General features: G+C 51.7%; 2 protein-coding genes across 2 annotated transcripts in view; both read left to right on the forward strand.

Annotated features, from left to right (window-relative positions):
• Positions 1-6,889: 6,889 nt before the first annotated feature.
• Natd1 (N-acetyltransferase domain containing 1) lies at positions 6,890-17,763 on the forward strand. The gene is made up of 3 exons (XM_070027528.1): positions 6,890-7,065; positions 13,166-13,284; positions 14,182-17,763. The coding sequence occupies exons 1-3, from the start codon at positions 6,960-6,962 to the stop codon at positions 14,296-14,298; spliced, it is 342 nt and encodes a 113-aa protein (XP_069883629.1). The 5' UTR covers positions 6,890-6,959; the 3' UTR covers positions 14,299-17,763.
• Positions 13,197-21,229, forward strand: part of Tmem11 (transmembrane protein 11) — a 34,699-nt gene continuing 26,666 nt past the window's right edge. The window contains exon 1 of the mRNA XM_070027525.1: positions 13,197-13,284. The gene's annotated coding sequence lies outside the window, so the exon portion shown is untranslated. The remainder of the gene's footprint in view (positions 13,285-21,229) is intronic.

Raw genomic sequence — 21,229 nt, forward strand, 5'->3', positions numbered from 1 at the left:
CTTTTTTGTCCAAAATATAAAAGACGACAGGGTAGAGTGAGAACAGTGTCCTGCCTGTCTCCTTCAACTCCTGGTCACCTCCCTAGGGCTTGGAAATGGTTGTCCCTTCCTCATGGATCCTCACAGAAACAAATCTTTTTTCCCTTTTTATCACTTTCCTGCTTATTTTGTTGTTCATTTAATGTCATCTTTTATACCCTCTTATTTATAGTTATTTATTTATTTATTTGCCAGTCCTGGGACTTGAACTCAGGGCCTGGGCACTGTCCCCAACCTTCTTTTGCTCAAGGCTAGCACTCTACCACTTGAGCCTCAGTGCCACTTCCAGCTCTTATTGTTTACATGGTACTGAGGCATCGAACCCAGGGTTATATGCATGCTAGGCAAGCACTCTACCACTGAGTCACGTTCCTAGCCCTTTTATACTCTTTAAATCCTCCCATTTCAGCAGGAAGACAGCACGCTCCTCCTTTTTACCACTGTGTAATACTTCATTAGGTGATTTTCCATAGTGGCCTTAGCCAGAGCCCCACAGGCAGGCATGCGGATCACTCTACCGTTTTTTGTCATGAGAGTGAATATCTTGTACAAAATCACTCCTCTCCTAAGTAGATGTATCTGAGGAAGATCATCCTAGGGGAGAGGACAATATAGACCCACAACAACCTCTGTACACAAGGGGGAGAGGCTGCAGGGCATTCTGTTTCCATTAGGAGAAGAGGGACAGATGAGGTGAGGCTTGCTTGGGGGGGGGGAACCACAACAGGTGGCACTTCTCAGAATGCTGGGGAGCAGACACAAAGCTAAAATAAGCTTGAACCCTGGCTTTCATGGCTCATGCCTGTAATCCTATTACCCAGGCCCTGAGTTCAAGCCCCAGGACAAGCACAAAAGAAAGAGAGTCAGAAAAAAAGAGGGAAAGAGGGGATGAGGTAAAGCAGGGACTCTGAGGGGTGCCGTAATGATTGGAAAGGATGCACACGGGCTACATGGGATGGCCCCAGAACCGCGGGTCACACAAACTGAGATAGGTCTCATGAAGGCACAAGAGGCCCAGCAGCCAAGCTGTCAGGCTCAGAAGACAGTACACAGGGTTCTAGTCCTGCCTCAGTCTCCCCTGTATATCAAACAGGACAGTCATGCTATGGGAAGAACCTCCCTGGCAGGAGACAATTACTACAGAGCCTGAGGGTGACACCTTTATGGCCCAGGTGCTGACAGTGACACCTTCAATCCAAAGTCCCTGGGGCAGAATCAATGCCAGCCTTTCAGAGCTGGGGCCTCTGCTGACAAGGGGCTCCCCTAGAAAACCCACACCCAGTGGGGCTCCAATGAAGACCATGGATGCTGTGCCAGGCTGAATGTGTGGCCAGGAGGGACACAGGGAGAGCAAGGCAAATCTCCCAGACCTCCCTTCACCTCCCCCGCCCCCAGCAGCTGAGGCCAGCTGGCAGGTTTTGATAAATGAATATTATAAACAACAAACAGGCTGGGAATGTGGCTTAATGGTAGAATGCTTGCCTAGCATGCATGAAGCACGCATGAAGTTCAGTTCCTCAATACCACACAAATAGAAAAAGCTAGAAGTAGAAATAACACTGTGGCTCAAGTGGTAATGCTAACCTTGAGCAAAAGAAGTTCAGGCCCTGAGTTCAAGTCCCAGGACTGGCAAAAACAAAACCAAAAACAACTCAGAAACCATGGTCTAGGCTCTGCGAGAGCCTGTGTCACTATCACAGAGGCCTAGCTGGTGGGACCTGAGCCAATGGATGGGGAGGAGGTGGGGAGGAGGAGTAAAGGAGCAGGTGGCTTTGGCAGTCCTGGGTTGGGAGTCACTGTCCTAGTCACGATAACACACTGGAGCAATGCAATGGCAGTGGTAATCGTGATAAGAGCAACCACACTGGATGTTACTGATTTTCTGTGATGCTCAAAACAACCACAGGAGCCAGGCACCGGTGGCTCACTCCTGTAATCCTAGCTACTCAGGAGGCTGAGATCTGAGGATCGCAGTTCAAAGCCAGCCCAGGCAGGAAAGTCTGTGAGACTCTTATCTCCATTAAAAACCACTAGAAAACCGGAAGTGGCGCAGTGGCTCAAGCAATATAGTGTTCGCCTTGAGCTGAAGAGCACAGGGACAGCACCTTAGCCCAGAGTTCAAGGCCCATGACCGACCAAAAAAAAAAAAAAAAAAAACCACCACAGGAAAATAATCTTTGCAAAACACATCTAAGCCAGTGGCTCAACATCTGTAATCCTAGCTACTCAGCAGACTGAGATCTAAGGGTCACAGTTCAAAGCCAGCCTGGTTCAAACTCTATGAGACTATGAGACTGTTATATCCAATGAACCACCAAAAAGTTGAAAATGGAGGTGTGGCTCAACTGGTAGAATGCCAGTCTTGAGCAGAAAAACACGTGAGAAAGTGAGGGCCTGAATCCAAGCCCCTATGGGCTGAAAAAACAAAAAGTACTAAACTGCAATTCAGTGGATGGATTTCAGTGTCTATGAATCTAACTCACTACAATCGTAGAAGAGGAGGGAAGATGGTTACAAAAAAAAAAAAAAAAAAGGATCCAGGTGCTTGAACTCAGGGTCTGGGTGCTGTCCCCAAACTTTCTCACTCAAGGCTACTGCTCTACCACTTTAAATCACAGCACCACCTACATCTTTCTGATGTTTAATTGGAGATAAGAGTCTCATGGACAAACAAAAACAAAAACAAAAACAAACAAAAAGAGTCTCCTGGACTTTGCTAGTCTGGCTTCGAACCATGATTCTCAGATCTGAACCTCCTGAGTAGCTAGGATTACAGGCATCAGCCATTGGTACCCAGAGGGAGGAATTATTTCGGTGTTACAAAAGAGAAAACAGAGACTGAGTATCACATGCGGAACCCAAAGTCTGGGCCCAAATGGATCATGGGACTTATCTGAGATAGTGGGACTTACACTGAGATTTATCTGTTCTGGGCTGATATTCTCATCCTTCAGGCCCTGCTTCTGCTTTTGCTGTCTGTTTCCCATTCTGTAAAATGAGTGAGCCAGGTGCAGGTGGCTCATGCCTGTAATCCTAGCTACTGAGGAGGCTGAGATTTGAGGATCATGGTTCAAAGCCAGCTCAGGCAGGAAAATCAGTGACACTCCATCTCCAATTAACCACCAGAAAACCTGAAGTGGAGCTAAGGCTCAAAGTGGTAGAGCACTAGCCTTGAGCAAATGAGCTCAGGGATAGCACCCAGGCCCTCAGTTCAAGCCCCACAACCAAAAAAAAATAAAAAAGAGTGGAGTTGAACAAGCCATGGGCCCTTCCACACAATGGAATAGAGATATCCACCTCCATTCCCCCCCCCCACCCCCTCAGTAATGGTTTTACTCAGAGGAGCTTCAGGAGTCACTGGGTGCCACCATGCCCAAACAAGGCTGAGATCAGAGAAAGCATCTCAGAATGGTCACTAATTGATCTGGGCTTCAAGTGATGAATGGGAGCTTGCCAATATAAGTATAGGAGAAAATGAAACCTTCTGGCTTGGTGCTAGTGGCTCACCCCTGTAATCCTAGCTAGTCAGAAGGCTGAGCCTGAAGATTACGGTTCAAAGTCAGCCTGGGAAGAAAAGGTCCATGAGACTCTTTTTTCCCCAGTCCTGGGGCTTGAACTCAGAGTGTGGGCACTCTTCCTGAGTTTCTTTTGCTCAAGCCTACCCCTTGAGCCACAGTACACTTCTGGCTTTTTCTGTTTATGTGGTACTAAGAAATCAAACCCAGGGCTCCATGCATGCTAGACAAGCACTCTACCACTAAGCCACATTCCCAGCACCCAAGAAACTCTGATCTCCATTTAACCACCAGAAAACCGGAAGTAGAGCTATAGCTCAAAGTGGTAGAGCTCTAGCCTTGAGCAAAAGAACTTAAGGAGCTGGACACCAGAGGCTCACAACCGTAATCATAGCTACTCAAGAGGCTGCAGTCTGAGGTTCCTGGTTCAAAGCCCTGAGGAAAGTCTCTGAGACTCTTATCTCCAATCAATCACCAGGAAGCCGGAAGTAGTGCTATGGCTCAAGTGGTAGAGCACTGGCCTTGAACTGAAGAGTTCAGAAACAGTGCCCAGACCCAGAGTTCAAGCCCCAGCACTGACCAAAAAAAAAAAAAAAAGAGCTCAGGGACACTGCCCAGGCTTTGAGTTCAAGCCCATGACTAACGACAACAAACTTCTCGATAACGAATGATAATGTCCCATATATGTCGGCAGTCACCTTATGTCTTGCTGCTATAATTCTACCACTAGTATGTCATTTCAAAGCTTGGGCGCCCTGTCTGAAGGGGACCCGCAGGATTCACAGGGAAAAGGCAGAGCTGGACCTGCTGCACCAAAGCCAGTACTCTTACTCTAGATGGAGGAGAAGATGGGCAGCCTAAGAATCGCATCCCACCCCAGCAGCATGTGTGGCTCGGGCCTAAAAACAATAAACCCTCAAGGACAATGGCCAGGCCCCTGAGTTCAAGCCCCAGTCCTGACACCAAAAATGAAAAAAATAGAGGAGTCTTAGGAGTCAAAGAAAAGAAGGAGCCTGGCCTGGCTGCTCCCTGCCAGAGGTTTCTCAGGAATCTCCCCCAGGTCTAGGCTGACAGGGCACAGACAGTTGGTGCAAAGGCCCAGAAGTGGGCAAGCACATGAGGGGGCCCTCATATCTGAGCTACATGCTTTGACCTCTCCTTTCCACTTGGGTTCTTCAAAGAGACGGAAGTCACCTGAGATCACCTACACAGTTTTATCATCCTTGCTTAGGGTGGTAGCCAGCTCTGACTCAGCTAAGCGCGGAGTCTCCCTGACCCCAGGATCTTTATCTCCTAACATGTAATGACTCATCCCTGCCTCGTTTGTTTCCAAACACCTGGATCCAACACACACTTGCTTTAATTTTTTTTTTAAATACCTACCAGGAGAAGATATTCTCAATAACTCTATCCGACCAAACACCTATAAACAAACAACGAAAGAAACTCCATGGGATTGAAACAAAAAGAATGAGGCAAAAAGCAGGCAGAAGAATGAATATCCCCAGAGGCCACAACAGCAGCTGGAAATGGCTCAATAGAAGCCACAATGAGCTGTGGCTTCGCATACAAAAATGGCTAAAATTGAAAGATGTGGCAGTCTCTCACAAAACTAAACATGAACTTACTCTATCATCATTTCTGGTAGCTATCAGGGGAGTCTGGCAATGCAGACTCTATAGGACAGATCTAGAGAACATATCGATTACAATCGCCTGGTCAATAGGTGGGTAGACAACTGGTATAAACACACAATGCGCTCGTATGTGTAATCAAAAAGAGGCAATTATTCAGGCCAACCATAGGCATATGTTGGTTGGGGGAGGAGGAGGAGGAGGGAGTGGACACTGGAAAGTCAAAGTAGTCTGATTCTACTCATAGACTGTTCTAGAAAAAGTTAGTGATGCTAAAGATCAGCGGTTGTGGTTACCTCAAAAGGAGGACCCTAGCCAAGACTAGTGGCTCACACCTATATCAAAGCTACTCAGGAAGCTGAGATCTGTAAGATTGTGCTTCAAAGTGAAACCCGGCAGAAAAGTTCATCTCCATCTCCAAAATAACCAGCAAAAAGCTGGGCTAGAGGTATAGCTCAAGCTGTGGAGCAGAAAGAGGCTGAGCAAGCATGAACAAAACAAGCTCAAAGCCCTGAGTTCCAACGCCAGTACCAAAAAAAAAGGGGAGCACCAATTGAAATCAGGGTGTTTCTATTTCCCCCAGTAGTGGTCACATGAACGTGAATGTCCAGTTTGCACCTTAATTAACAAAATAGTAAACACAGTAACCGGTAGTCATGTGATTCAGTGCCCCGGAGCCAAGCTTTGGGCACAAGGAAGAGGGAAGGGCTTGGAACTGAGGTTTGTGCCTTGAGGTCAACCAGCCCGAGCAGCCCAGAATCCTGTGTCCTCAGGATTCTCGTGTCTTCTGGCGACTGCCTCAGCTGTGGAATGGATCCTAGTGGTGGGGGGTGGGGAGCCGCTTCGGGAGAGGCTTGTGGCTTTCCAAATGGTCTTTTCTGAGGTTTTCTGCTTTCCACGGATCCTCCCCACCCCCACCCCCCACCCAAACAGTTTGCCCCACCCCCCAGCCCCAGGGATCTCGCCCTCCTTCCTCTCGGTGGGAGAGACAGCCTTCAACCCAAACAAAGCCTCTAGGGGTTAACCCCTTCCGAGCAACTGCACACGGGTGGGGTGGGCTCCGCAGCTGACCTGGGGCGCAGGCGCGTGTGCCCTTAAGGTATGTCTTTAGTACTCGATGGTTGGTCCCTCTGGAAGACGGAATCAGGCTTGGGTTGAGAATCTCCCCCAGCGCTTGCTGTATAGTATACTTAACTTAGGCGGGGGCCCGGGGAGGGAGGGGGGGCGCACACAGAAAGCGCTTAGTAAATGCTGACAGTGTGGGGGGGTGAAGGTATGGGGGGGAGGGTGGCGGGGGAGAAGAACCATTAGAATTTCCCTGCCAGTGGTGACATCTCTTTCTGGAGAAGAGTCGTGTAGGTGTGCAAGTCCGAGAGTCGGCGGCTGGCGGAGGAAACGCGAGAGCGCCGGGGGGGGGGGGGGGGTGGCAGCGCGGGGTTCCGTGGCTGGGGGGCGGAGCGCCGCGCGCGGCCCCTTTAAGAGGCGAAAGGAATGTATCAAAACAAGCGGCGGCGCGCGCACTGGCCGCGCCGCGCACGTGACTCCCAGCTGATTTCCGCCCCCGCCCCCCTTTTTCTTTCTTTTTTTTTTTTTTTTTCTTTCTGTGGCTCCGCCGCCGCCGCCGCCGCCGCCGGGTGTCAGTGTCCGCGCCGCCGCCCGCAGCTCCCGGCCGGGTCCCTGCGCCCGCGCGCGCCGCCCGATCGCGCCCTCCCCGCCCCCCCCCGCCCGGCCCGTCCGCCCCGCGCCGGTTCCCCGGCCCGCGGCCCGCACGATGGCGCACGCGGCGGCCACCGTGCCGCTGGGCGCGCTGGAGCAGGGCTGCCCCATCCGCGTGGAGCACGACCGCCGGCGCCGCCAGTTCACCGTGCGGCTCAACGGTAACCCGCCGCCCCCGCCTTTTGTTTGCCCGCCAGTTGCTCCCCGGCCCGGGCCCCCCGCACGGGGTGGGGTGGGGTGGGGGTCCCCGGGGGCGCGCGGGGCGGAGGAAGCCCCCGCGAGGACCGGCGCGCGAGGGGATCCCCCCACCGGGGAGACCGACGGCAGCGGCCCGGACCTGGGCCACAGGCCACTGGCACCTGCTTCGGCCCGCTGGTTTCCGGTGTCGGCCGGCCGCCCCGCGGAGCACTCAGCCGTGCCCCTTTTCTGGTCCGAGGGTCCTGGGGCATCTTGCTCCCCCTCCATAGAAGCCTTGGCTTTACTGCTCAAGAGACGTGGAGGGGCGGGAGGGGGGGGGGGGAGAATCTCCGAAGGGTGGGGGGGGGTGTGCGGTGCGGGTGGGGGAACCTGGGGGCTGCTGGAGAAAAGGGGTTTCTGTCCCGTGGGGGAGGGGGACAGGTAGGTGTCTCTGAGAGTTTGACCAGTTTGCCTCGGTTTCTCCATCTCCGTGGTGGGAATAGCGCCAGGTAGCTTTCTCTTTTTGGCTGGCGGGGTGAAAGACTGGGGGGCTCGGTGCTGCAGAACAGAACAAGGGCTGATAAACATAGACTGATCCTTATTTTTTAAACCACAAAGCCAATTCAAGTCTTAGCTTCCTGTAGTTTGTGCCAGCCCACACCCCCTTCCCCTAGGTTGTCTGAGGGGTTGAAAATAGAACTATGAGATCAAGGACCCGGAACTCTCTGAATCTCCCACTAGGACTCTCTGGGGAAATGGCCCAAGCCCCTTAGAGACTCCTGCTGTACCCATCTCTGAGAAGGAAAGGTGGAGGCCCAGTAGGGAAGAGGCTTGTCTAATGTCTGCTGGGATTGCATCTCCCTTGGTGTGGCTTCCCAAATGTGGCTGCCGACAGGCACAAAGTCAGAAGGAGCCTGGGATTCTCTTTGGGTGGCCTGGGTGTGGAGCCAGGCCCCACTGTTTGCATGGCCTCCAGGATATAACTGACATATGCCTGTGACAAGTGTGACAACTCCAACCTATTCCCTCATAGAAGTAAGACCTGCTGTAATAGCCGGACCACCAATGATACTGGGGGCCCTGTCCACTGTTGTGGAGAGAGGGAGGCCTTGCGGCTTTTCAGATCCTCTTCTGAGGTATTGTGAGATTCTGGGTGGCTCTGGAGGCCATTAGTCTCAGTAGGGGAGAGGGAGGGACTCAGAGAGGGAGAGAGGGATAGCAGCCAAAGGACAGCCCTCCAACCTCACCATAGTCATACACTTGCCCCTCTGGAAGCCACTGCCTTGTGGCCAACTAGAAAAGTGGCCTGGATCCTCCCAGCCTCCAGGCAGCTCTTCCCTGGTCTCCGGGGCAGGTCCTCCTCCAAGTTTCCAGGCCATGCTGTCCGGGCAGATGTATATCTGAGGGCTCAGACAGGTGGTCTGTCCTGCCTGGCCAGCTGAGCTAAGATAGGGAACAGGTGTGGATAGGGGCTCCTGCCTCCAGGGCAGCAGCTACCTCTACCGCTCTGAGGAACTTGAGCAGTCAGGAGCACATCTAGGCTGTCATTCTCTGCCTTCAATCAGTCATGTGCCCCCAGCTGTCCCTGAGGCAGTGCTAGGCTGATGATGGTTCTGAGCAGGGGGGAGGGGGAGTGGAGAGGTAGGGGGAGACATCTGAGCTGCTTCACTGGTTAAGCCCTTGAGTTGGAGAAGGCCCTGTGCTCTGCCACAGGGAGTGGAGTGGAAGCTGGAAACCCAATCCCCTCAGTTCCTGTTGATACTGAGGCACAAGGAAATGAGTGATTCACCTAAGGCCTTGTATCTCAAGGTGGAAGAGCTGGGATTCCGTCCACAGTGTTTATTGAGCACCTATTGTGTGCCTGAACTCTTCCAGGTACTGGGGACTTGCAGGGCTGATGGTCAACAAATAAGTGATAAAGACTCAGGACCAGGTGCTGGTGCCTCGCATCTGCAATCCTAGCTACTTAGGAGGCTGAGATCTGAGGATTGCTGTTCAAAGCCAGCTTGGACAGAAAAGTCCATAAAACTTTTATTTTTAATTAACCATGAAGAACCCAAAAGTGAGCCGGGTTCCAGTGGCTCATACCTGTAATCCTAGCTACTCAGGAGGCTGAGATCTGAGGCTCATGGTTCAAAGCCAGCCCGCACAGGAAAGTGTGAGACTCTTATCTCCAATAAACCACTCAGAAAGCCGAAAGTGGCGCTGTGCTTAAGTGGTAGAACACTAGCTTTGAGCTGAAGAGCTGAGGGACAGCGCCCAGGTTCTGAGTTCAAGGTCCACAACTGACAAAAAAAAAAAGCCAGAAGTATGGGACTGGGAAGGTGGCTCAGTGGTAGAGCACTTGCCTTGCATGCATGAGGCCCTGGGTTCGATTCCCCAGCACCACATAAGCAAAAAGAAAAAAAGCCGGAAGTGGTACTGTGGCTCAAGTGGTAAAGTGCTAGCCTTGAGCTGAAGAGCTGAGGGACAGCACCCAGGCCCAGAGTTCAGGCCCCACGACCAGACCCCCCCCCCCAAAAAAAAAGCCAGAAGTAGAGATGTGGTTCAAGTGGTAGAGTGCCAGCCTTGAGCAAGAAAAGCCAAGCAAGAATGTGAGCCCCCGTATTGGCACAGAAATACTCAGGTGAGAGGTAATGCAGGGAGAGGGTTATGACAGGACCAGGCTGCTGTTTGGATTTAGGTGTCTAAGAAAACCCCTTCCCAAGAGAGAGGCATGTGAGTATAGACCCAGAGGAGGCAAGAAACAGCTGAGAAATGAATGTTCCAAGTAGAGAATTGAAAGAGCAAAGGCCCTGGGGTAACTAGTGAGCACTCAGACCAGCAAGGATCCTTTCCAGATAGAGAGATGAAGCTAGGAGGTGAAGTTAGCGTGAACTTGTGTGAATCTGGCTTTAACCTCTTTGCAAGGTAGGTTCCCTCAAAGGTCCCAAGCAGAGAACAGAGGTGTAGCCCCAGCTCCTTCTGGCTGTGCTGAGGGGGGGAGGGTCTGGCAGGATAGGGCAGAGAGTGGTCACTGCAGGAATTCAAGTAATGTGAGTAGAGTTGGAGGAAAAGGTCCAGGTTCTAGACAGACATGGCAGGAAGCATGGCTAGGACTTGGTGACACGGTGTGTGAGAGGAGGCTCCAGCTCAGGCTCATCTGAGCCCTCATGCCGATTCTGAAGTGCAGGCTGTGCTGTGACCATTTTATAGGTTGGAAGACCACGGCACAACTAAGCTAGGATGGAGCCACCAGCCTCCCTGTGAGAGTTATCATCTAAAGGTTATCATCTAAGTTATCATCTAAGAAGCTGGGAAAAGTCCCAGTCCTGTCCTTTCATACCTGTTCTCTCCCACCTCAGCCAGAGCTAAGTGTCCCGTTTACTACAAGAGGAAGTGTCACTCAGGTTCCACAACCTGGGGTTTTCTACATCCTCCCACTTTGAAGACAGGAGTGCTGGGGCCCAAAGAGTCAGCAGCTGTCTTTGCCCTCCCCTGGCACTCTAGAAATTGCAAGACAGACTGCTGCACTCAGTCCCTATGTGAGGTCCTATGTGACCCACAGTGGCCCCCACAGGAGCCCCCAATATCCGTAGTGCCCTGCAGCATCCTGTGATGCCTGCCCAGAGCAGGCAGCCTGAGCAGGCCAGGCATCATGACTAGCTGGAGCTGCCCTTGAATTCCTCCTACTGCTCTGGGCTAGAGACAGCACCATCCCCATCCCTGTACAGGCCTCAGTTTGCCCATCTGGAACTTGGGAGCTGAATCATAGACTCCCTTCTTGAAGCCTGGAGGAGACTCAAGGATACCAAAGACCCAGAAAGCCTCCTAACCAGTTGGATCCTGTTCTGATGTCCAATTTGCTGTTGGACTCTGCCTGTCAATCTTCCCTTTGCAAGACCTAAGGGGCTGTGAGTACAGGCAACATGTAGGAGCTAATTCTCTGGTGCTTTAAAGTTAAATTTCTTGGGCTGGGAATGTGGCTTAGTGGTAGAGCGTTTGCCTAGCATGTTTGGAGCCCTGGGTTTGATTGCTCATTACCACATAAACACAAAAAGCTGGAAGTGGCACTGTGGCTCAAGTGGTGGAGTGCTAGCCTTGAGCAAAAGAAGCTCAGGGACAGTACCCAGGCCCAGAGTTCAAGTCCCATGACTGGAAATAAATAAATTTAAAATTCTTGAAATGCAATTTGCTTTACAATTAAAATACATTAAATAGAATTTGATTTTAGAAAGTAGAAAAAAGGGGCTAGGAATGTGGCTTAGTGGTAGAGTGCTTGCCTAGCATGCATGAAGCCCTGGGTTTGATTCGGTACAAGAAAAAAAACAGAAAAAGCCAGAAGTGATGCTATGGCTACAGTGGTAGAGTGCTAGCCTTGAACAAAAAAAGCTCAGGGACCGTGCTCAGGCCCTGAATTCAAGCCCCAGGACTGGCCAAAAAAAAGAAAAAAGAAGAAAAGAAAAGAAAAAGACTCAGCACTGCCGTGTTTTCTGTTAGGGACTGGGAATCATGTCTTCTAACCTCAGGGCCTTTGCTTAGGCAGAGCCTTTTGCCTGTCCCGCCTCTGTTCTTCCCTTGGCTGCTTCCTGTGTATCCTTCACCTCTCAGCTTAGAGAATCTGTCCTGGGAGGCCCCCCTGGCTGCCCTGGCCACATGGCCCTGGGCTCCCCAGCTTATTTCCTTCATACACACACACAGCTCCCTCCATTTGGAGAACCCTCAGGTTTGCCTTGACTTCTTTCTGTGCACATCTAAACCACAGCAGGTCCTGCCTGGAACATTTTTGGAACTGTCCTCTGCTCTTTCCATCACTCATCAGAACAACTGATTGTCCCCACCTACCCCCTCACACCACCCACTGGGCTCCCTGCCTCTCTCCAGGCTGTCTCCCCCATAGAGCCACTCTCCTGCGCTGTAGAACCCACACACACCACTTACAATGGCACGTCCCTTCCCATCTTCTACCCTGATCCACTACAGCCACCCTGGCCCAGAGCCTTTGCATAGTTGTTGTTTTGTTGGTGGTGGTGGTCCTGGGACCTGAACTAGGCCTGGGTACCACCCCTGAGCTCTTCAGCTCAAGGCTAGCACTCTACCACTTGAGCCACAGCGCCACTTCGGGCTTTTTCTGCTTATGTGGTGCTGAGGAATTAAACCCAGGGCCTCATGCATGCAGGGCAAGCACTCCACCACTGAGCCACCTTCCCAGCCCCTGCATGGTTGTTCTTACTCCTGGACTTCTCCCCCGACCCAGCATTGCCCACAAGCCTCCACTGTCCCCTGACATATTAAGTGCTCTTGTTTATCTCTCTTAGTCAGTTATGGCATATCTCCTGTTCATTTTCCTCCTGACTCCATGCCTAGCACTTGAACACTGCCTGGGCTTAGTAAACATTTGATGGATTGATGGATGGATGGATCGATGGATCATTGAATGGATCAATGGGTGGATGAGCAGATAGATGGATAGTTGAATGGATGATTAGATAAAACTAGTGAGTGGGTAGGTATGTGAATAGAAGGATGGATAATTGAATGAGTGGATGGGTGGATGGGTGGAAGGGTAGGTGAGTAGGTAGATGGATAGGTGAGTGGTTAGGCGGACAGAGAAATGGAGAACCAAAATTGTGATTGAGCAACTTCAGTTAAATCCCAGCAGGATTTAGGTGGACTAGTGAGCTTCCTTCAGGTCTGGGAGGAAGCTCATCTCAGACAGGATCCAGCAGGGGTCTAGCTGCATCTGGTGATGGTCTCATCCTTCTCTGTTCTTATAGATTTGCTATGCCCTGCTCTGTGTGCCCAGATAGACTTCACAACACTCCAGTCTTGGGAGGAGGTGGATATCCTCCATGGGATAGAGAGGGCTTGTGTGCTGAGCATGTCACAGCCCTCTGAGGGATATTTGCTCATATCCTCACTTTTATGGATGAGCAAATTGAGGCACAGAGAGGTTATTCAGAATTCAGCTACAGTACTACTCCAGTAGTCTGGCTCCAGATGCCTGTCCCTCCACCCAGGCCTCTACATCTGGCTTCTCTGGGACCCACAGAGTCTTTGCCCCTGGAGTTTACACCTCAGTGGTCTCTGTCGTTGATCCTTCAGGATGCCATGACCGGGCCGTCCTTCTGTACGAGTATGTAGGCAAGCGGATCGTAGACCTGCAGCACACAGAGGTCCCTGATGCCTACCGCGGGCGTGGCATCGCCAAGCACCTGGCCAAGGTAGGTGAGCAGCAGACATGGTCAAGGGCTGCCACATTCCTTTTTTTTTTTTTTTTGCCAGTCGCAGGGCCTGAACTCTGGGACTGAGCTCTGTCCTTCAGCTCTTCAGCTCAAGGCTAGCGCTCTACCACTTGAGCCACAGGGCCATTTCTGGCCTTTTCTGGGCACTGTCCCTCAGCTCTTCTTCCCTCACTGTACTACTGAGACACCTGCCTAGCCCCCACACTCCTTCTTAAGACGAGAGTTCCAGAGTTGATTCCAGCTTGCTTCTTGGCCAGAGCTCAGCCCCTCAAACCTGGCTAGTCAATGGGTTGTAGCAAGCAGTAGGTGGGCACTGAACAGCCTCCTTGCTTTCCCTAGTTTCTAGCTACTAGCCCCTGATTGATACAGTCTGGTACAGCTGGACCTGTAGGTCCACCACAGCCTGACTGCCCTGGGGCTCCAGACAGATGAATGTTCTGGTCAGTGGGTATGTGCCCCATTCCTGTCCCAACCCCTTTTCTTCTCTGAAGCCTATCAAACCTCTAGTTGCCTGGTTAGCAGGTTGGGGTGTCATGATGATTATACCTGCAGCAGGTAAGACCTTCAGTGTCCCCATGGCTGGTCAGCAGCCTCCACTGACTGTATCCCCACCACAGCCCCTGCTCCTTTATCCTTCTGTAATACTTTCTGAGCCAGGCTGCAAAGCTGATATCTGCAAAGCCCCATATCTGTGGAGTCATCCTGAATTCCCAGGGGGTGAACCTCAGGCACTGGCCCAAAGTGGGAGAGTGGTCAGCCATGGAGCCTGGAGGCTGCAGAGGGGGCCAACCGCGGCCCCCAGCTCAAGCTGGGCAGTGTAGCCCCTGGGTGCAGGCTTTAGATTCTGATGGTTGCTCTCCTTCTGCCTGGTCCCAGGCTGCCCTGGACTTTGTGGTGGAGGAGGACCTGAAGGCCCACCTCACCTGCTGGTACATCCAGAAGTACGTCAAGGAGAACCCACTGCCGCAGTACTTGGAACGCCTGCAGCCATGACCCTGGCAGGCGGGAGCGCCCCCTGCTGGCCTTCCACACGGACCCCACCCAGCTGTGTGCTCTCAGGACCCTGCTCCCCCTGGGACCAGGCTCAGAGTTATTTTTGTAAGGACGGTCAGCTGCAGACCTATATCCGGGTTCCTGGGGCTGCTGGCAAAGGATTCAGATCGATCCAGGGACCCAGGCAAATTGCAGGCCAGCAGCTGTGGTCCCTACAGAGCTTCTCAGAGGCCTTCTGCCCTGGCCAAGCGGGATCCCTGCTCCTTGATCAGCAGAGGCCAGGGTGGGGCCCGGGCACCACTTCCTGGGCTGTGTCTTTCCTACAAGTGAGGAGGATGCTCTCACTGGAGCCAAGAGGAGCAACAAGAAAACCTCGTGTGCCAACTCCAAGGGTGGTAGCGCCGAGCTTCACCTGCGCCAGCGCTGCCTCTTCTTCTCAGACCTCAGTGCCCTGGCCCAGCAGTGTAGACATGGTGGAGGGTGACACTCCCTCACATGGGAGATAAAAGTAGTGGAGGAGCTCTGGCTCAACATACACATGAACATACATGAACACATGTGCAGGAGGTGGAGACAGACTAGAGGGCAGTGAATGTCTTCCTTTCCTTGGTACCGTCATCTATTACCATCTTCTGTATCAGCGTTGTAGGAAACCTTGGTCCCTGTTCCAGCACCCTCTGGGCCTGACAGGCATTGCAGCATCCCTGCATTCTCTGGCTGTTTTGTTTTTTTTTTCTTTTGGCCATCCCTACCTGGGTTTTCTCAGCGGGATTGCCTTGGATCTGGGAGAGGGAGGGAGACGCACCATCTTGCATCACTCAAAAGGAAGAAGCATGTCAGCCCAAGGGATCTCTTTCCTACCATCAGATGTTAGAGCACCTGTGGCGAGCACATTCTGTTCCCTGACTTGACTTCAGACCCTTCCCATACCCACTGCCCTGGGTGACAACCTGGGCAATGCACCAAACTCACCTTGGTGCTATGGGACCTGCCCAGCGGGGCCTAGTGATGTCTCTGTAGAGGCTGCTCAGGTCTCTGAGGTCTGACCTCATGCCCTGCCCCCTATAGAGGTCAAATCTGATCCTGTTCTCAAGGGCTGGCAGAGGACCCCAGGAGCTAAGGTCCCTTACAGGTTGCAGTACCAGTAGTCAATCCCTAGGGGTGAATTACACCTTCCAAGATTGAGGGCACCCGAGGCTGGGCTCTTGTTCCCAGAGGCTGCTGGGACATCCCATGTCTCCCTCTCCCAGTACAGGGGCTCAGGGAAGTAGATGCTGGGATACTGGTCACCTGGGGAGTGGCATGCCCCAGGACCTCTGGCCTTTTTGCTATTGCCTATCTGGGCTTTCTCGGGTCACCTTGGGACTAGGAGTAGGAGGGAGGTCCATTGTCATCCAAACCTCCATGGTAACCCCTCTCTTTGGTGTTGGGTTAGCCTGGAGGTGATGTTTCCACTCACCTCCTCACTCTCCAATCTCAGCTTCAAGACCCCCACTCTCCCCAGCTATAGCCACTCAGGGGCCCATACACCTGCACAGACACCCTCCCACACCCAGATCTGCACCAAGAGGCCTGTGGGTCCCTGAGCCCCACCACTGTGAGTCACTGGCTTGGGCCAGCATGGTTGCCTTCCCAAGCACCCCACTGCATCCTGGCCTAGCCCGATTGTCCCCCCAAACCTGAGATTGCATGCTGGGTTCTGACCACAGGTAAGTCCTGTGGTGGGCCTGCGTCCATAACAGTACTTGAAGGAGGGACCTTGGGCCTGGGAAAAGCAGCAGGGGCTTCCTCAGTGGGTTTGTCCCAAGTTCCTGCGGGGGGTGACCTAGACATCCTCACCGCCTCAGCTGCCTTAAAGTCCCACTGATACCATTCTGGGGGCTCCACACGGCTGTGCTGGCCTGATCTGGTTATTGAAGTGGCAGTAACCACAAGTCCCGGTCTCCCTGGAGCCCAGCCCCATCTCAGCCCACACTGCCCAACCTGGTCCCTCTGGTGCTACCCGCCCCCCACCATCTGCCTGGCCTCCTGTCTTACCCCCTCTCTATCCTGAAACACTCCAGGAGTCCGTGGTCAGATGCTGGTCACTCGGGGTCCTGGTAAATACAGGGCAGAGGGACACGATTCCCCCCCCCCCCAAGCAGATGAGGTGTTCTGTTCTCTCCCTAGTCTTCATAGGTGATAACTCACGTGCCTTTCCTACTCAGGACCCACCCCCACTGGTGTCTGGGCTCCCTGGTCATTTCTCAGACAAATATCGCATGACATACATGTCCCTTATCCTGTTTTAGCTGGTGAGAGGCTGAGGTATAAGGACGGACATAGAGCCCCAGGGGAAGGAAGGAAGGGCAGACCAGCCACCTGGAGGGGTCCCTCATTGTGCCCTTTCGGTGTCAGCCCTTTTCTCATTGTCATGCCGCCTGCATTGCTGGGGACAGCCACACTCCAGAGAAGATGAGCCTCTGAGGCATTGACTAGGGCCCAGCTCAGGTCTCCCAGCACAGGGGTGCTGCTGCTGGTGTCAGGATTCCAACACTGATCTCGGTGACTTTGTCATCTGTAGCCCATTTGAGCCATCCTGGATCCCCTACCATGGCCCACCTACACCTCCCCACCTTCCAGGCCACACTACAGCCCCTGAATGACAGCTTTATAGAGATTCTTAGGAAGAGGCCAGATATCACACAGACGCAAAAGTCCAAGTTAGTGAGTGAGTTAGTCCTGGGATTTCTGGCCCAGAGCTAGGAGATTGGGGCCTGACCTTGGTAAACACCTGGAAAAGCAGGCAGGAATCTGGCACAGGCTGAGGGCCACGACACTTTCCACCTACCAAAATAGGAAGAGACACAGCAGTTAGCTGCTCTTCCTTACTCCTTTCAATTTCCCCCCGCAGTCCCAGGACAGATCAGTTATTAGGCCTCTTTGATAGATGAGGGTCAGAGTGACAGAGGTCATTAGCCTATGGCCAGCACAGCCTGAGGGACCAGGATCCAAAACCAGTTCCTGTCCTTTCTAGTGCTGGGCTGGCATGTGGTAACATGGTCTCAGAAAGCAATAAATAGATCAGACTAACAGCAACTTCCTTGCTCATTCAGAAGGTTAGGATGGGGGCTCTGTCTTGAGCTAAGTGTATGGCTTATCTGGAGTACCTTTCCAGCATGGAGGAGGCTGGGTGACACTCTTAAAACTGAGGCCGTACATGGAGATTTGTGGACCACCTGGCCACATACACTGTCCTCAGCTCAGGACTTGAGTTGGTTCAAGTTCACCCATATATCCCTTTAATATTCTCAGGGTCCCACTCCTTCCAGATCAATGCCTAACATTCACATAAAAGATCCAGTAAGGTCGTGGATTCAACTTGTACTGTAACCCACGGCCTGCAGGATTGAATTTAGTATTGTGTTTTCAGTTGTATCCATCCTATGGCTACAAGATATTAAAGATGCTTTTCTGGTTGTCAAAGATGCTCTCTGGCTTTCTGTTGGTGCCTCGGGCAAAATGAGTGATCATATTCTTCCTGCTGAATGTCTATGGTGGTGGGCAACCATCAGCCACTCCAGGGTCACACTAGGTGTTGGCCCCAGGACCGCAATTGTAGTCAGTCACCACGCAGGCCCTTGGGCTTTGCTTTCAAAGGACATTTCACTGTCAGGAGCTGGTGGCTCACCCCTGTAATCCTAACTACTCAGGAGGTTGAGATTTGAGAAATGCATTTCAAAGAGCCAGCCTAGGCAGGAAACTCCATGAGACTTGTATCTTCAATTAATCATCAAAAAGCTGTAAGTGGAGCTGTAGCTCAATGGTAGAGTGCCAGAATGCCAGCCTTGAGCTAAGGGACAGCAGCCAGGCCCTTGAGTTCAAGCTCCAGAACCAGCACACACACACAGTGTTCACTTATAAGTACTGGGTTTGCCACTTGGTCCATTTTATGCTGTCACAGCAGAATCCTTGAGATTGAGTGATTTACAAAGAACAGAGATAGAGACCTTGCAGTTGTAGAGGCTGGAAAGGCCAATGAGCCAACAGGGCTCTTGCTGCATCATCCCATGAGGAATGGCAAAAAAGCAAGAAGGCATGTGCATGCAAGAGAGAGGGAGACAAACTCATCTTCACAAGTGGGCCATTCCTGCAATAATAACATTAACCCATCCCTGAAGGCAGAGCCCTACCTTAAAGAGAGTCCTACCTTAAAGGTCTCTCAGCACTTACCAGTGCCGAGACTAAATGTCTGTTGGAAACTAAGTGTCCATAACATAACTTTTTTTCTTCCATTGTGTGATTGAATTCAGGGCCTAGGCACTGTCCCTTAGCTCTTTTGCTCAAGGCTAGCACTCTATCACTTGGAGCCATAGCACGGCTTCCAATTTTCTGCTGTTTAGTTGGAGAATCTCATGGTCTTTCCTACCCAGGCTGACTTCAAACTGCAGTCCTCAGATGGCAGCCTCCTGAGTAGCTAGGATTATAGGTGTGAGCCACCCATGCCTGGCTAGCACCTAACCTTTGAGAGACACATTTGAACCATAGCAGCACTGAAAACTCCAAGCTTTAAGGTACCCATTATCCCTCCTAATAATGAGGTAATTCGTAAGTTCCAGCCAGATAAATACTCAGGTGCCCAGCTTTGAGGGACTGTTTGCTAGGAAGTCACTCTTGCTGCCAGGAACAATATCAGCTAATTACAGAAGCAGAAGAAATGGAGACTTCCCAGGTGCTTCAAACAGAGAGAATTTTGGTGTAAGGGATTGGCTGTGAAAACTTGGAAGCAAAATAGAGGTGAAAAGGTGAGATTATCCTTTTATTGGTAACACAGGAAGCTGTCTTTACAACAGAGACTGAAGGGACAGGAAGTGTCAAAGTTGTGACCACAGCAGGGCTAAGGGTACCCAGTAGAGAAGCTCACTGCCTGAGGCACAGCTAGTTGTGTCTGCTGCTCCCTGCTGTGGCCACTACTAAAAACACTGCCAAGCCTAGAAACCTTGCTGTCCAATCCCCAATCAGAAGTCCACTGGCCAAGGCTTGGGCAGATGTAGTATGCAGGCTACAATCCTTCTGTGACACTGAGGAAGGGAAGGGATCTGGTAGCCCACAGACCAGTAATCAGGATAAGCAAGAACATCCTTGCCTGCTAGGCATATGGCATGTGGCCTACTGCCAATCCATTGATCTGAATAATGAGACTGGGTATAAGTCAATGGTAGAGCACTTGCCGAAGGCTGAGTTCTATCCCTAGCACTCCCCATTCAAAGCCAGAAAGAAGAGAGAGAATGGTGGGCACCAAAGCCACAGAATGGCTGTTAGGAGGGCCGGTCACCATCATCCTAGTGTTGGCCCTTCACCAACTACAGTGCTACAGGAAGCAGAAGCTGGCTTCTCCTGGGAGGAGTACTAGCCTAGAGCAAAAAAAGTCCAGGGACAGTGCCAAGGCCCTGAGTTCAGGTGATAGGAGCAGCACACACACACAAATCTCAGTAGTTCTTGCAACCACCACCACCTCTATGTAGTTCCCAAACATTCCCATCACCTCAAAAAGAAATCTATTCCCATGAGCAATCATTTCCCATGTCTTTCCCCCAACCTCAGCTCCTGGCAACCACTCATCTGCTTTCTCTTTGAATTAGCCTATTGTGGACATTTCCTGTCAATGAATCAACGTTTCTTCTCTGTCTCTGGCTTCTTTACTTACAATAAGCAATGCTCTCCAGGTTCACCCATGCTGTAGCATGGACGAAAACTGCATTCATTTTTGTGGCTGAATAATTCTGCACTGGCTGGACCAGCCACCTGGTGTTTATCTGGTCATCTGTTGATGAACACGGGCACAACCATCTCTTGACAACATGAACAGTCCTGCTGTGTGCACAGGCCCCATCTTCCCTGTGTGCCGAGACTCCTCGCAGTCCCTCCCCTTCCAGCTCCTTCACGCATAACTGTTTGCCAGTCCACTGTGCCCCGGCCAGACACACTGCATGCTTGCAAATCAGTCTTCTCTCTGGTCTCCAATTCCTGCTTTCTATTCGCCTCCCACTTTGAGGCAGAAGGTGGTCAAGACAGGGCATGGGTGGGACAGGAGAAGTCCCATTTCATTTTGTGTCCTCCCAATTCATGCACTGAACCTTTGTATTCTTTTCACAGAATACTCAAGGCTTTAAAAAGAAGGGAGGTTTATTTAGATCAGTTTTGGAGGCTCAAGGCCAGTCCTCTCTATTTAGCCTCTAAAGAGGGCTTTGGGGGAACATGGAAGATGGCACAATCCAGGGAGCACATGAGAGATGGGGAGATGAGATCATGTGGCAAAACAGGAAGCTATAGCACTAGGTCAGACTAGTCCTGCTCCTTTATAACAACCTCTCTCACAGGAACTACTGCATAGAACCCCAAGAAATTGGTAATTACATCAATTATGTCTAAAAGCAGGTCTAGTTACATTTTGTTAGGCCCCACCTCTTAAAGGATCCCTCACCTTCCATAAGGCTGCATTGGGCACCAACCTCCAACATGTGGACCTGGGGGGGAGGGGGGAGGGAGAGAACACATTCAAGTCATACCCAAAGTGTTATAAACCTGAACCTTCAGTACCTCAGAATGTGACTATATTTAGATATTTAATTTTCAGGAAGTAATTAAGGTTAAGTGAGGTCATAAAGGTAGGGCCCTAATCCTTTAGAATTGGTGTCCTTATAAGATTTCTCTGCTTAGCCGGGCGCCGGTGGCTCACGCCTGTAATCCTAGCTACTCAGGAGGCTGAGATCTGAGAATCTCGGTTCAAAGCCAGCCCGGGCAGGAAAGACCGTGAGACTCCTATCTCCAATAAACCACTAGAAAACCAGAAGTGGCGCTGTAGCTCAAGTGGTAGAGCGCTCGCCTTGAGCTGAAGAGCTGAGGGACAGCGCCCAAGCCCAGAGTTCAAGCCCCATGACCGACAACAACA

The sequence above is a fragment of the Dipodomys merriami genome, unplaced genomic scaffold, assembly GCF_024711535.1.
Source record: "Dipodomys merriami isolate MVZ:Mamm:240054 unplaced genomic scaffold, mDipMer1.0.p SCAF_19, whole genome shotgun sequence".
Taxonomy (NCBI): Eukaryota; Metazoa; Chordata; class Mammalia; order Rodentia; family Heteromyidae; genus Dipodomys; species Dipodomys merriami.